This window comes from Callithrix jacchus, chromosome 1 (genome assembly GCF_049354715.1).
Source record: "Callithrix jacchus isolate 240 chromosome 1, calJac240_pri, whole genome shotgun sequence".
NCBI lineage: Eukaryota > Metazoa > Chordata > Mammalia > Primates > Cebidae > Callithrix > Callithrix jacchus.
In genome coordinates this window covers 80,018,707-80,031,863 of record NC_133502.1, presented here as the reverse complement: position 1 = coordinate 80,031,863, position 13,157 = coordinate 80,018,707, and the positions used below count along the sequence as shown (strand labels likewise).

Below are 13,157 nucleotides of genomic sequence, written 5' to 3'. Positions count from 1 at the left end.
AAACATCTTACCTTTGCTAAGTATGGAATTTTAGGTTGATTTTGTTTTTTCTTTCAGTATTTTAAGTGTCACTTCATTGTCTTCCAGACTATAAAATTTCTAACAAGAAGTCAGTTTTAATTCATTTTGTTCCGCACATGTCTTTTTCTGTCTGCATAAAATTTACTTTTATCAGCGGTTTTTGGCAATTTGATCATAATGTACATTTGCTGTGATTTTCTTTGCTTCTTCTTGGCATTTATTTAGCTTCTTGGATGTGACAGTTTATACACATCACTAAAATTAGAAAATTTTGGCCACCGTTTCTTCAACATTTCTTCTCCTTTTCCTTTTTTTCTTCAGGAATGCTGATTACACATATGTTAGACTACACATTTATTTAACCACAGGTCACAGATAACTCTGTTTATTATTTTCCAGTCTCTTTGTGTTGCCCAGGCTGGTCTTGAACTCCCAGCCTCAGGCAGTCCTTCTGATTCACCACCTGCATTGCCTCTTGGCTGAAACCTAATTACCATTTTTATATTTTGTGTGGTTTTTTAGAGATATGTTGTGGAGCAGTAAATCAGTTCCTTTTACCCTATTATGGCCATATGTGGAAGTCCTCATGAAATCTCTTCCTTGACACCCAAGACATTGGCCATTTTCAAATTTATGTTATTTAGGTCTGCAGTTTAGGAGTTCAAGGAGATTGATCATTTATGAGAATAAGAAAATGTTTTTTGGCCAGGTGCAGTGGCATGAGCCACTTTAGGAGGCCAGGGTGAGAGGATTGCTTGAGGCCAGGAGTTCAAGACTAGCCTAGGTAAAATAGTTAGACTCTTGTCTTTACAAAAAAAGCCCAGGTATGGTGGTGCCTACCTGTAGTCCCAGCTACTCAGGAGGCTGAAGCAGGAGGATTACTTGACCCCAGGAGTTTGAGGCTGCAGTGAGCCATGGTCACACCACTGCACTTCAGACTGAGTGACACAGAGACCCTGTATCTAAAAAAAAAAGAGAAAAAGTAAGAAAATAAAGAAATGTTTTTTGTTGTTATTTCCCCAAAGAAGGTCCAGTGAGCACCCTTAATATGCCTAGCTGAATTTGCATAGCTTTTATGTAGACGAAAGTTGTACCTTTTTCACATTCAGAAACAGTAGGACCTATGCAAGTAATGCAATTGATAAATTATTTCCCATTATAGGATACTGCTTTACAAAACCAGAACTGATCTTCACGTTGGAGCAAGGAGAAGATCCATGGTTATTAGAGAAAGAGAAGGGATTTCTAAGCAGGACCTCCCCAGGTGAGTTATTGAATTCAATGAGCAGACGGTTCATTGATTGACTAAGAGAACTCAACACAATTCAGCATATAGTCATGATAATGGTTAAAATTTTTTTTTTTTTTTGAGACGGAGTTTCACTCTTGTTACCCAGGCTGGAGTGCAATGGCGCGATCTCGGCTCACTGCAACCTCCGCCTCCTGGGTTCAGGCAATTCTCCTGCCTCAGCCTCCTGAGTAGCTGGGATTACAGGCAAGCGCCACCGTGCCCAGCTAATTAATAATGGTTAAAATTTATACAGTGAAGAGATACAAAGAAAAATCAGCAAAGATGGGACAGAGTTCATAGGAAACTAACAAGAAGTTTCTGAGAGTTCATGCAGTTTCCCAAGCACAGTTCCCTAAGCAATGAATTCTGAAAACACACATGAAATGTTTTCTCCCCAGAATTGGTGCCCAGGGTTTTTATTGTGGGCTAACGATGTAGACACCCTCTATCTAGCATGTACCAAAATTCCAGAGTTTGAGATGGAAAACTGCTGTTCTCTATCATTTGAACAGAACTAGCACAGTGAGCTCCCCAGCAGTTATGGGAATCTTGTTTCTAGATGCCAGCTAAGGGCAAATCTTTGAAGAAAGCCTTTCTCAGAATAGCTGTCTCAGGCCTCCTATGTGCACAAAAACTATGCAAATCCCTGGCATAACATAGAGTAAGATAAATATATTTGCCATATCAACTAATGTAAGTGGAATAAATTCACCTACTAAGAGAAAATGCTATTCGATTTTGTTAAAGAGGTATATTTAAAAAATAATCTGTTGAGTTCAAAATATGGTTATGAATTGCTATGGCAATAAACTAAAATAATTCTGTGTTTATTTGCTTACATAACATAATCTTGGAATACTTTATCCTATACTTTAGCTCTTCTTTTTATAAACTCAATAGCTAACTAACACTAAAGTTAAATTCAGGTCAAAAAATAGAGAAGAGAAATAGCATTTTGATAATGCTAAAGTAGACAGTTTTAAAAGGATATTTTTAAAGTAGACAAATTAAAATATATTCAAGAGTTTTGAATATTTGTGCACTAACTTATCAGGTTTCATAAAATAAAAAACTGCAAGTGTTCTGAGGAAAAATGGAAACACATTAGGTAGCATAGACTTTAATTTACCTCTTTGATTTCATATCAGAGCCAGTGGATCACAGCTAAGATCCTAGACTAGTGCTCAGCAAACAAGGACAAAGGTGAGATTCTACCTGTTGCCTATTTTGGTCAGGAAAGATTTATCTAGAACACAGCCATAGCTATTCATTTCGGTGCTCATGTTACAAGGCAGAATTGAGTAGTTGCAACAGAGACCACACGATCAGTGCAGTGGAAAGCATTTACTCTCTGGCCCTGTATGGAAATATTTTACTGACTCCTGCACTAGAAGTTATAAATAACACATTTTATAAAAATGAATCTGATGTGTCTTTCAAAACTCTACTCTGGAAACAAAGAATAAACCCTCTTTAAATGACCATGGGACATTGACAATATATAAAAATATTTCATGCAAATATTAATAGATTCCACAAAGTAAAAATATTATTGTCCAGTAAAACTACAAACTGCAAACAATATGAGAAGAATTAAAGTATCTCTATCTTAAAATCAATATGGAATATATCTATATCTATATATATCTTTTAAAACATATTTAATAAAAGAGTAAATGAAAATCAAAATTGTCCAATATCCAGAAAATTTCAAAGGTAAAAAACATGCATATTAGAACCTTTGGGATATAGATAAAGCAGTGCTTAGAAAAAACTTTTAGTTGGCCAGGCGTTGTGGCTCACGCCTATAATCCAAGCACTTTGTGAGGCTGAGGCGGGTGGATCACCAGAGGTCAGGAGTTCGAGACCAGGCTGGCCAACATGGTGAAAACCATGTCGAGAGAAAGACACACAAAGATTTTAGTCTTATACTTGTTTTTAAAAGTGAGAAAGTTTAAGATGTAATAAAAATAAGACTACAGCAGTATAAATTTTAAAGCCAAAAGTGGTTCTTGGAATAAAAATAATTGATTAAAATAGATAATCTCAACTAGAAAAAGGGTACTCTAATTTAAAGTTTTGATTTAAATTCCTTCTTCTAGGGTACAGTTTGGAATACTTTCTTGTATATCTCTTCTTTCTGTAAAATCACAATCTTTGATAATGTATTAAAACAAAGTGAAACACTGTGCCAGAGAGCACACAGTTATTGAATGAGCTCCATTCCCACCTGGATTATAATCCACTAAAAAGAATGGTTCTCTGCTTTGCTCTTCCATATATTGAGTTCATGCAATATAACATGTAAGTATTTTTAATAATATTGTGTATTAACTTCAAAGCCACCTGGAAGAAGTATTTCATATTGATTTATTCAAAAAACATTACCCCTAAATGCAAACACCCAAGTCAAATTTCTGAGACTTTTGAGTAATCGGGTGTAGGTTAGCATTGAGTCTGAGCACTTGTGTAGGAGAGAGGAGGTAATTTTGAGGCACACTGCTTTTTAAGAGTCACTGACTTCATTTCTATTACAGAGTATAAAGTATATCAGAATGAAGCTTGTATTTTGGAAAAGAGAACAAAGGTGCTTAAAATAATTTTGCTCTTGATTAAAAAGTGAACTATTATTTTACATACAACCAAGAAAGAGAAAATGCCATTTAACTGTGCAGATGCTGTAAGTTTTAAAATGCTTCCTAATTTGAATCATGGTAACTTGCTTAAAAAAATCATGTCAGATATATGAGTACTATCCATATATCCCTTGTTAAAATGAATAATATAGGCAGTAACTACTTTCAGATTTTAAATAAATGTTCCTTACGTTTGTGGGAAGACACAAGAAGCCTTTTTTGTGTGTGTAGTTTGGGAAGTGCTCAGCATTGCCTGAAGGGCATCCAGAGTCTACATAGGTCTAAGACTAAAAAGCAAAGAGGTTCAGGGAAAGAATATAAGATTATTGCTGAAAATAGTATTATTATTATTTTAGAAAAATAGAAAAAAACTATTTGCTGATGACATCCTGTCAAGATTAGAGCAGAAAAGACTGTGAGCTATTGCAATGAGAGTTAGAACATGTAATAAGCCTACGGTTAGTGTAAAGTCTCCTTTTCCTGAATATCGCTCAGGTTACTAGGGCAGTGTATTTAAGGCCTTGGAATATTTTTAGCACAGGGCTGACATTTTTGCATGGAATGTGGGTAGCAGTAAGACAACAGCAGTCAAATATACACAAGACATTTATGATAAATAAATATAAAGAATACTTGTAAAGTTTCTAAGCCCAGGTTAAAATATATGATCCTTAAGGTTCTCACAGTCAGTAAAAACTAGCAATGTTAAAAAGTAGATGGAAAGCAGAATTAAGGATTAGACAAAAACAAGACTCGTTTGGGGGAAATGAGTGACCAAATTGAAAAGACAAAAGTTAAGACTTGAGGATCTAAAAAGATTCACTATTGGCTAGGTGTGGTGGCTCACGCCTGTAATTCTAGCATTTTGGGAGGCAGAGACTGGCAGATCACCTAAGGTCAGGAGTTTGAGACCAACCTGGCCAACATGGCAAAACCCTGTCTCTACTAAAAATACAAAAATTAGCTGGGCATGATGTTACATGCCTGTGATCCCAGCTACTCAGGAGGCTGAGACAGGAGAATTGCTTGAGCCCAGAAGGCAGAGGTTGCAGTGAGCTGAGATCACACAACTATACTTTAGCCTGGGAGACAGAGTGAGACTCCATCTCAAAAAACAAAAAGAATTCAGTATTGAACAACCCTGATATAATAAACGAAGTCACCAGAGCTAGGGCAGAGCAGTGAATCCAATTTAGGTAGAAAAATGACTTTAATTCCCATCAATTTTATGTTTCCACTTACACATTTGTGTTCCTTTGATGATACTACAGATAGAATTAAAATGTGGTCTATAGTACTATTTCTTTTAATGTGAGGAAATTGGTGCCATTATAAATTGATTTTGTGTTGATGTGTAGAATGGAAATGGAGCTCTGATGGACTACTGTAGGCTAATGATTATCCTACCATTGCAATTTATGTTTCTTTAAGAATCTAGTGTTACTCCCTAAAGTAAACCCTGTCTCAGATAAAACCACTAATCCATTGATTTTTGTTGTTATTATCTACTTCGTGTTGATAATCCTTTTTTTATTCATCCCATTCTCTGATTTGCCTGTTTCCAGGATCCAGTGCTCTTACATATACACCATTTTTAGTCATTTCATTCTTCTCTCTTCAATTTTGAAATTCTGTTTTAAGATGCCAAATACATATGTATATTTGTTTCCCATTTCTTTTTCTACTACAAAAAGAGATTTTAAACTAAAAAGGGAATATAAGGAATGTGTACTTGAAATTACTTTATTGCTGGGAAACCGAGCCAGAAACTAAGGAATCAAATACATAATAGGGCACATATATAGATGTATATTTCATTCCATAAGAAATGTGTTAAATATCATAAAGTTTGTTTAATTTTATCATTTTTAGAAAACTCCCAACCTGATGAAATCTCAGAGAAGAGTCAAGAAAATCAAGGCAAATATTTGTGGCAAGTTTTATTCACCAATAAATTATTGACTGCAGAGCAAGAAATTTCAGGAAAACCACATAATCAGGACATAAACATTTTTCCTGCCAGAATGATGATGCCTTGTAAATGTGACACTGCGGGGTCTGCTTACCAGAGTCTGAGCCCACTGGCCCCACACTGTCAATATTCAAAAGAAAAGGCTCATGAGCATAATGTATGTGACAAATGTCTTGTCAGTATTAAGGATGGCAGAACTAACACTCAAGAGAAATCTTTCACTTACAGTAAAATTGTGAAAACCCTCAGTCCTAATGAGAAAGTTATTCAACATCAGATAATTCAGACTTTGGGGAAGGATTTTGAATATAATGAAAGTAGAAAAGCTTTTCTTGAAAAGGCTGCCCTTGTTACATCTAATAGTACCCACCATAAAGGAAAATCTTACAACTTCAATAAATTTGGGGAAAACAAATATGAGAAATCAACCTTTATTATTCCTCAGAACATTCATCAAGAGAAGAGTCACTATGAGTTTAAAGATGCTGGAAATTGTTTCTGTAGGATCACTCTCAAAACTGATACAGAAGGGAAATCTTTCAGCCCAAAGTCACACATTAGAGACCATCATAGAATTCATATAGGGATGAAACCCTTTGAATATGGAAAAAGTTTCAACCATAATTCAGCCCTCCCAGTGCATCAGGGAACTCATGCAACAGATAAATCATCTGATTATAACACATGTACAGAGACATTCAGCTACCAGTCAACTTTCAGTGTACATCAGAAAGCTCACATAAGGGCAAAACCCTATGAGTGTAATGAATGTGGCAAATCCTGCTCTATGAATTCACGCTTGATTTGGCCTCAGAAAAGTCACACAGGGGAGAAACCCTATGAATGTCATGAATGCGGGAAAGCCTTCAGTGAAAAGTCACGCCTAAGAAAACATCAGAGAACTCACACAGGTGAGAAACCATATAAATGTGATGAATGTGAAAAAACTTTCAGTGCAAAGTCAGGCCTAAGAATACACCAGAGAACCCACACAGGAGAGAAACCATTTGAATGTAATGAATGTGGGAAGTCTTTTAACTATAAGTCAATCCTCATAGTACATCAGAGAACTCACACAGGGGAGAAACCTTTTGAATGTAGTGAATGTGGGAAATCTTTCAGCCATATGTCAGGCCTAAGGAATCATCGAAGAACTCACACAGGGGAAAGACCATATAAATGTGATGAATGTGGGAAAGCATTCAAACTGAAATCAGGCCTAAGAAAACATCATAGAACACACACAGGGGAGAAGCCCTACAAATGTAATCAGTGTGGAAAAGCTTTTGGTCAGAAATCACAACTGAGAGGACATCATAGAATTCACACAGGGGAAAAACCCTATAAATGTAATCATTGTGGGGAAGCTTTCAGTCAAAAATCAAACCTCAGAGTCCATCACAGAACTCATACTGGGGAGAAACCTTATAAATGTGAGGAATGTGGAAAAACTTTCAGGCAGAAATCAAATCTCAGAGGGCATCAGAGAACTCACACTGGGGAGAAGCCCTATGAATGTAATGAATGTGGAAAAGCTTTCAGTGAGAAGTCAGTCCTAAGAAAACATCAGCGAACTCACACTGGGGAGAAACCATTTAATTGTAATCAGTGTGGGGAAGCTTTCACTCAGAAATCAAATCTCAGAGTACATCAGAGAACTCACACAGGGGAGAAACCCTATAAATGTGATAAATGTGGGAAAACTTTCAGTCAAAAATCAAGCCTTAGAGAGCATCAGAAAGCCCACTCAGGGGATTAAACATGTGCATATAAAGAATATGAAAAAACTCTGAGCTGGAAATCAAACTTCACAATACATAAATGAACCACAGAAGAGAACTGTTAATGTAGTGAGCATTGCAATTTCTTCTACAATTTCAGCCTCCACCGAACATCAAAGAACTTAGGAGATAAATTGTTGAAATGTATTTTACATGGAAATTCTGTCAGCCAGAGTGCAATCTTCCATGGATATTAGAGAGCTCACCCAGCAAAAAAACCCTATAAAGATAATGAATATGGAAAATACTTTTGTGAACTCATTCCTCAGAAAACTCATGCTGCAGAAAAGCTCTGAGAAAGTAAAAATGTGAAAACTTTGTGCCAGCGATCAAAACTCATTCATAATCAAAGAAGTCACACAATGAGGAAAGCTAGAATATAAAAAGTGTGTGATAAACTTTAGCCAGAAGTCAGTACAGTAGAAAATACATACAGGATAGAGACCTCATCGTATATTAAGCAAGAAATGAAGATAATGGATGTGGGAAATTCTTCTGCCATGTCAATCCTCATTTTAACTTACACAGAGGTAATCCCTATTTAATAACTATTGAAATGTTTACTAGTAATCATTTTCACTTCTCCCTCATGCCGCACCTGGCCTAAATGCTCAACCACTCTATCATCTAAATGGGGTCATATTGTTACCCTCTAGCTAATGGAATATTGGGGTCAATTGCAGACAGGTCTTAAATACATCAGTCAAATTGTCAATATTTTCTTCTGTCCCTCATTAGAATGAAATGGAGGAAAACCTTGGGACTCAGGCTCTGACGATGGAAAACAAGATTGTAGGAATCAAGGTCAGAGAAGGACCCTGTGGCATGGAGTTTTCTCCTCAATGTACACAGTTGGACTTTTTGCAGTGAGGAAATAAATTTGTTCCCTCCTGAGCTTCTAAAGGTCTCGGTATACTTGATACTGACAGAAACTCAACAATACTCACATAATAAAACATATGAGTATGATTTTTCAGGATGTCTGAACTCAGTGTATGTCAGAAAAGTCACATAGAACAAACCTCCAACAGCATCCTGAATGACCATAGCTTCTATCTCCAAGTCTTACACATCAGTCAGGTAATATCAGACAAAATCTGACATTTTAACAAATGAAGGAAATTCTTCACACACACACAGACACACACAGTCACACATACATACCAAAAATCCCATTAAATATCTGATAATTTAGTTTTTAATGTGTAAAAGTTTTCAAAAATTATCATATTTTATATCAGAGCTTGTTACAAGGGGAAAATCTATCAGTTTGAGAAAGGTAAGTAAAGCCTTTATCTAGGTATTGCTATATGAGAACTGTTGTTTCATATATAGTATCAAAACCTTTAATGAAGTAACATTGGTAGACATTCACTATCATAAAAAGCCTAAAATGAACAAGAAATAAACTGCATAAACTGAAAAGCAGCGTTGCAAACGTGAATATTTTGTGAATTATTGTTTATGTTCGTATATGTGCATGCTACTTATCATGTATTTGTTTTACGTATCTTAGAACTCAACATCACTTAAGAGAATTGTGTTCATCTTGCTTTATAACTACTCTGACGTCAGCCACAATTTGCCACATGAGTATTAATAACAAACCTTGTACAGAAGGGTTTTTACTGATACCACATTCCTGTCTCCTGCTGCCTTCTGATGTGTCTGTCTAGTAAAGGCCATTGTTACTAAACTGCCTCTTTTCAAAGAAGCCAGTGTCACCAATACATTTCTTTCTCTCTCTTTCTTCTTTCTCTCTCTCTCTCTCTCTCTCTGTGTGTGTGTGTGTGTGTCTCACACACAAATATATAAGGAAATTTTATGTATATATAATCATATATAAGGAAATTATATATATATAACTTATATCACTGATTCTTTCCTAGCAGTGTTGAGTGTAGTAATGGACCCTTGGGAGGCATTCTTCATTCATGGTGCTTTGTTTTTCATTTTTAGCATTTAAATTTTATTATAGTTTTGACCTCTTTGCCACAGTTCTCTGATAAGGCATGTTGTCTGGTTTTCCCACTGGAGTCACTTTATATGGCAGTTGGCATTCTCTCTCAGTTAAACTACTTCTTGGATCTTCGTTTCTCTCTACAACCACCTAGTTTTCAAGATAGTTTTTTTTTGCTCTGTGACCTCAGATACCGGGTGCATTGAAGAAAAATTAAAGTCTTCCCAGCTGTCTTCTTGGTTTATGGATGGAAGCAGTGCTCTTTCCTGCTCTATATTTCTCTGAGTTATAACTGAACATCCTCAGTTGTTTTTTGACAAATGTTCCAGGGTAATTTGATGGGGAAATTATTATTTTCAAAAATGATGCTATGATAATTGCATTAGACCATTCTCACACTGGTATGAAGAAATACCGGAGACTGAGTAATTTGAGTAATTTGTAAAGAGATTTAATTGACTCACAGTTCCGCATGGCTGAGGAGGCCTCAGGAGACTTATAGTCGGGACAAGGCAAAGGAGAAGCAGGCACCTTTTTTGCAGGGCAGTGGGATGGAATGAGTGCACACAGGGGAAATGCCAGATGCCATAAAACCATCAGCTCTGATGAGATTCACTCACTGTCACAAGAACAGCATGGGGAAAACTGCCCCCCATGATCCAGTTACCTCCAGCTGGTCCCACCCTTGACATGTGGGGATTTAGGGATTACAATTCAAGATGGGATTTTGGTGGAGACAGCCAAACTGTATCAGTAATGATACTTATATATTGTAAATGCAACTTGATCTTTACACCATAATTTAAGACTTACTCAAAATAAATCACAGATCCAAACAAAATCACCTAAAGTTCAAAATTTATGTTAGAAAATCAAAGAAACTGACTGGGTATGGTGGCTCACCTGTGTAATCCTAGCACCTCAGGAGGCCAAAGCAGGAGGATTGTTTGAAGCCGGGAGTTCAAGGCCATCCTGGACAATATAATGAGACCTCATCTCTACAAAAAATAATGAAGCATAGTGGCACATGCCTATACTCCTAGTCCTAGCTTCTTGGGAGGCTGGGGTGGGAGGATTGCTTGTGCCCAGGACTTTGAGGCTGTGGTGAGCTATGATCATGCCACTGTACTCCAGCCTGGGCAACTGAGCAAGACTCTGTTTCTTAAAGGAAAAATTAAGAATGTTTATAATACAGACAGTGCAGTTATAATGGACCAAAAAAGGAAAATGTTAAAATAGATATTTCACTAAAGATATATAGTTGGCCAATAAATACTAGAAATAATGTCCAAAGCTTTGGTCAGCAAGAAAGTGCATGTTCGTGTGACAGCAGTACACATCCATTTCATAGCTTCTTGTAAAGATGACAATACTTTACCTACAACCAGCAATTTTCATCTAGGCATTTACCCCAGAGAAACACAAAGAATTATATGCAAATGTTCATAGAATCTTTACTCAACCCCAAATTGTAAATAATTAGAATATCAACAGAAAAACATATAAACAGTAATTTTACTGTGTAATGGAATACAGCAGTACGAAGAAGGAGCTACTAATGCATGCAGCACCACTGATAGATCTTAAGACTGTGCTGAGCAAAAGAAGCCAGGTCAAGAGGGTAGACTGTATTATGTCTATTTATATAAAATCCTAGGAAAGACATCTAATCTAGAAGGATAGAAAGAAAGTAGACCATTCATTGCCTAAGGCTGGGCGCAGTGGGTGTGAGGATCCACTGGTGAGAGGAAGAAAGGAATTTTTTATGGTGGAATGTTCCATATATAAATGGTGATGTTTACAAAGCTGTATAAATTTTTAGAACCCATCGAAATATAGTAAAAATTTGTATATGTTGCACAAAGTACACTTCTATACAGTTAACTCTTAAAATAATAAAAGTGAGTTTAGGGTCCCCAATATGTTATGAAACCTAGTAGATTCTCAGTTTACTAAACGGCTTATTGACATCAGTGCTTGAGTATTCATTCCCTTTCTTCCCATATGGCTGTGACCTGGGAGAGTCAGTTCTCCTTGAATACGTCTCAGTTTCCTCATCACCATGATGCGGGTAATTACCTATAATCCTTTTTGATGGAGTTTTCTGAGTTAATCTGTGTCAGTTCCTTAATAAGTGAGCAATAGGTAATTATCGGCATTAAATATTTTACCAGTATTATTTTTTTAAAAAAAGAAAATAAATGCCTATGCTCCTTAAAAGGGCCTAAACAAAAATAAAAAAGATAAATTAGGCCTAAAGGAGATTCTTCCACGATGTGGTGGGGGTGTTGGAGTTCCTCATACTATAGTAGCATCAATTTTTCTTAAACTCTCTGATGAGATTGTTTCTGAAAATTTTTAAATCTCAAGCCTTTTATTCTCCTGTCAACTGGCTAAAGGACTTAGCCCAGTTTATAACTGTTGAGTTCCCAACAAATTGCTTTTCCACAAAAAGTTTGGGCATGACTTCATGCATCTCCAGCTTCTCTCTGCTAGAAGTTTGAAGAATCCAGAACTAAGCTGGAGTACTGTCAACCTTGGGTTTTTTGTTATACTCCCGGATAGAAGTTACACAGCAGATGTATAAATACTCTAGAGAAAAATTATTTCAAGTATTGAAGAATTGCACACACCCACCACTTAGCTTTTTTCAGCATATAATGGCCACTCTTGCCTTGAGTTCAGTTTCCATGTTACACAGGAGGTGATTTCAGTTGTGTCCCATGATGCATTTTACACAGAAACTGCATTGAGTTATCTAGACAGTAGAATCACATCACAACAATTTCCAAAAGAGAAGAGGATTCAGAGACTGGCAGCTGAGTTGGCCCTCATCGTGGGCAAAAAGAATGAAGTTTCACATTCGCTATGGTTTGAATGTGTTCCCCAAAGTTCATGTGCTGGAAACTTAATTCCTAATGCAACAGAGTTCAGATATGAAATCTTTAAGAGACAATTAGGTCATGAGTGCTTTCCCATCATGAGTGGATTAATTTCTCTCACACGAGTGGGTTTATTATCAAGACAGCGACTTTGTTATAAAAGCAAGTTGAGCCCTCTTGTGCTTTCTCATGGGTACACTCTTAAATGTGATGCCTTCTGCCATGTTATGATGTAGCAAGAAGTCTCTCACCACATGCGGCCCCTTGATCTTGGACTTTCTAGCCTCCAAAAGTGTTTTTTTTCATAAACTTTTATTTATAAGCTCTGCAGTTTCTGGTGTTCTGTTAACACAAAATGGACTAAACATTCTTCACACATGTCAGGACCTGAAAAAATAACCACCATCATTTCAAGTGGTAAAGGGAACCCTGCCAGTGTGTAGAGTTCATGGGGGCATGACTTGGGCCACATCTTGGGAACTCTTCTGAGTTAAGTGTAGAATTTTAACAAGGATTCTGAGAGGAGACTGAACTCAATTCATAGATGCCATTCCATATTCCTAAGGGAAACATTTTTATCAGTGATATGGATATGACAGTACTGGTGAGGTGAG

At 36.6% G+C, this 13,157-nt stretch overlaps 1 protein-coding gene and 1 long non-coding RNA gene across 7 annotated transcripts in view; one reads left to right on the top strand and one right to left on the bottom strand.

The window, feature by feature from the left end:
* LOC144581646 (uncharacterized) overlaps window positions 1–2,092 on the bottom strand; it is a 29,222-nt gene extending 27,130 nt beyond the window's left edge. Inside the window, exon 1 of the long non-coding RNA XR_013532722.1 lies at window positions 862–2,092. This is a non-coding gene — a long non-coding RNA (uncharacterized LOC144581646). The remainder of the gene's footprint in view (window positions 1–861) is intronic.
* LOC100388384 (uncharacterized) overlaps window positions 1–9,400 on the top strand; it is a 28,135-nt gene extending 18,735 nt beyond the window's left edge. For 5 of the 6 annotated variants that reach the window (XM_008993062.5, XM_035300942.3, XM_035300961.3 and 2 more), the window contains 2 exons: window positions 1,184–1,285; window positions 5,821–9,400. In XM_008993062.5, the coding sequence (XP_008991310.2) occupies window positions 1,184–1,285; window positions 5,821–7,679 (1,961 nt within the window). In that variant the 3' untranslated portion in view covers window positions 7,680–9,400. The remainder of the gene's footprint in view (window positions 1–1,183; window positions 1,286–5,820) is intronic. The other variant, XR_618539.5, reaches the window with a different exon arrangement.
* The last annotated feature ends 3,757 nt before the right edge of the window (window positions 9,401–13,157 follow it).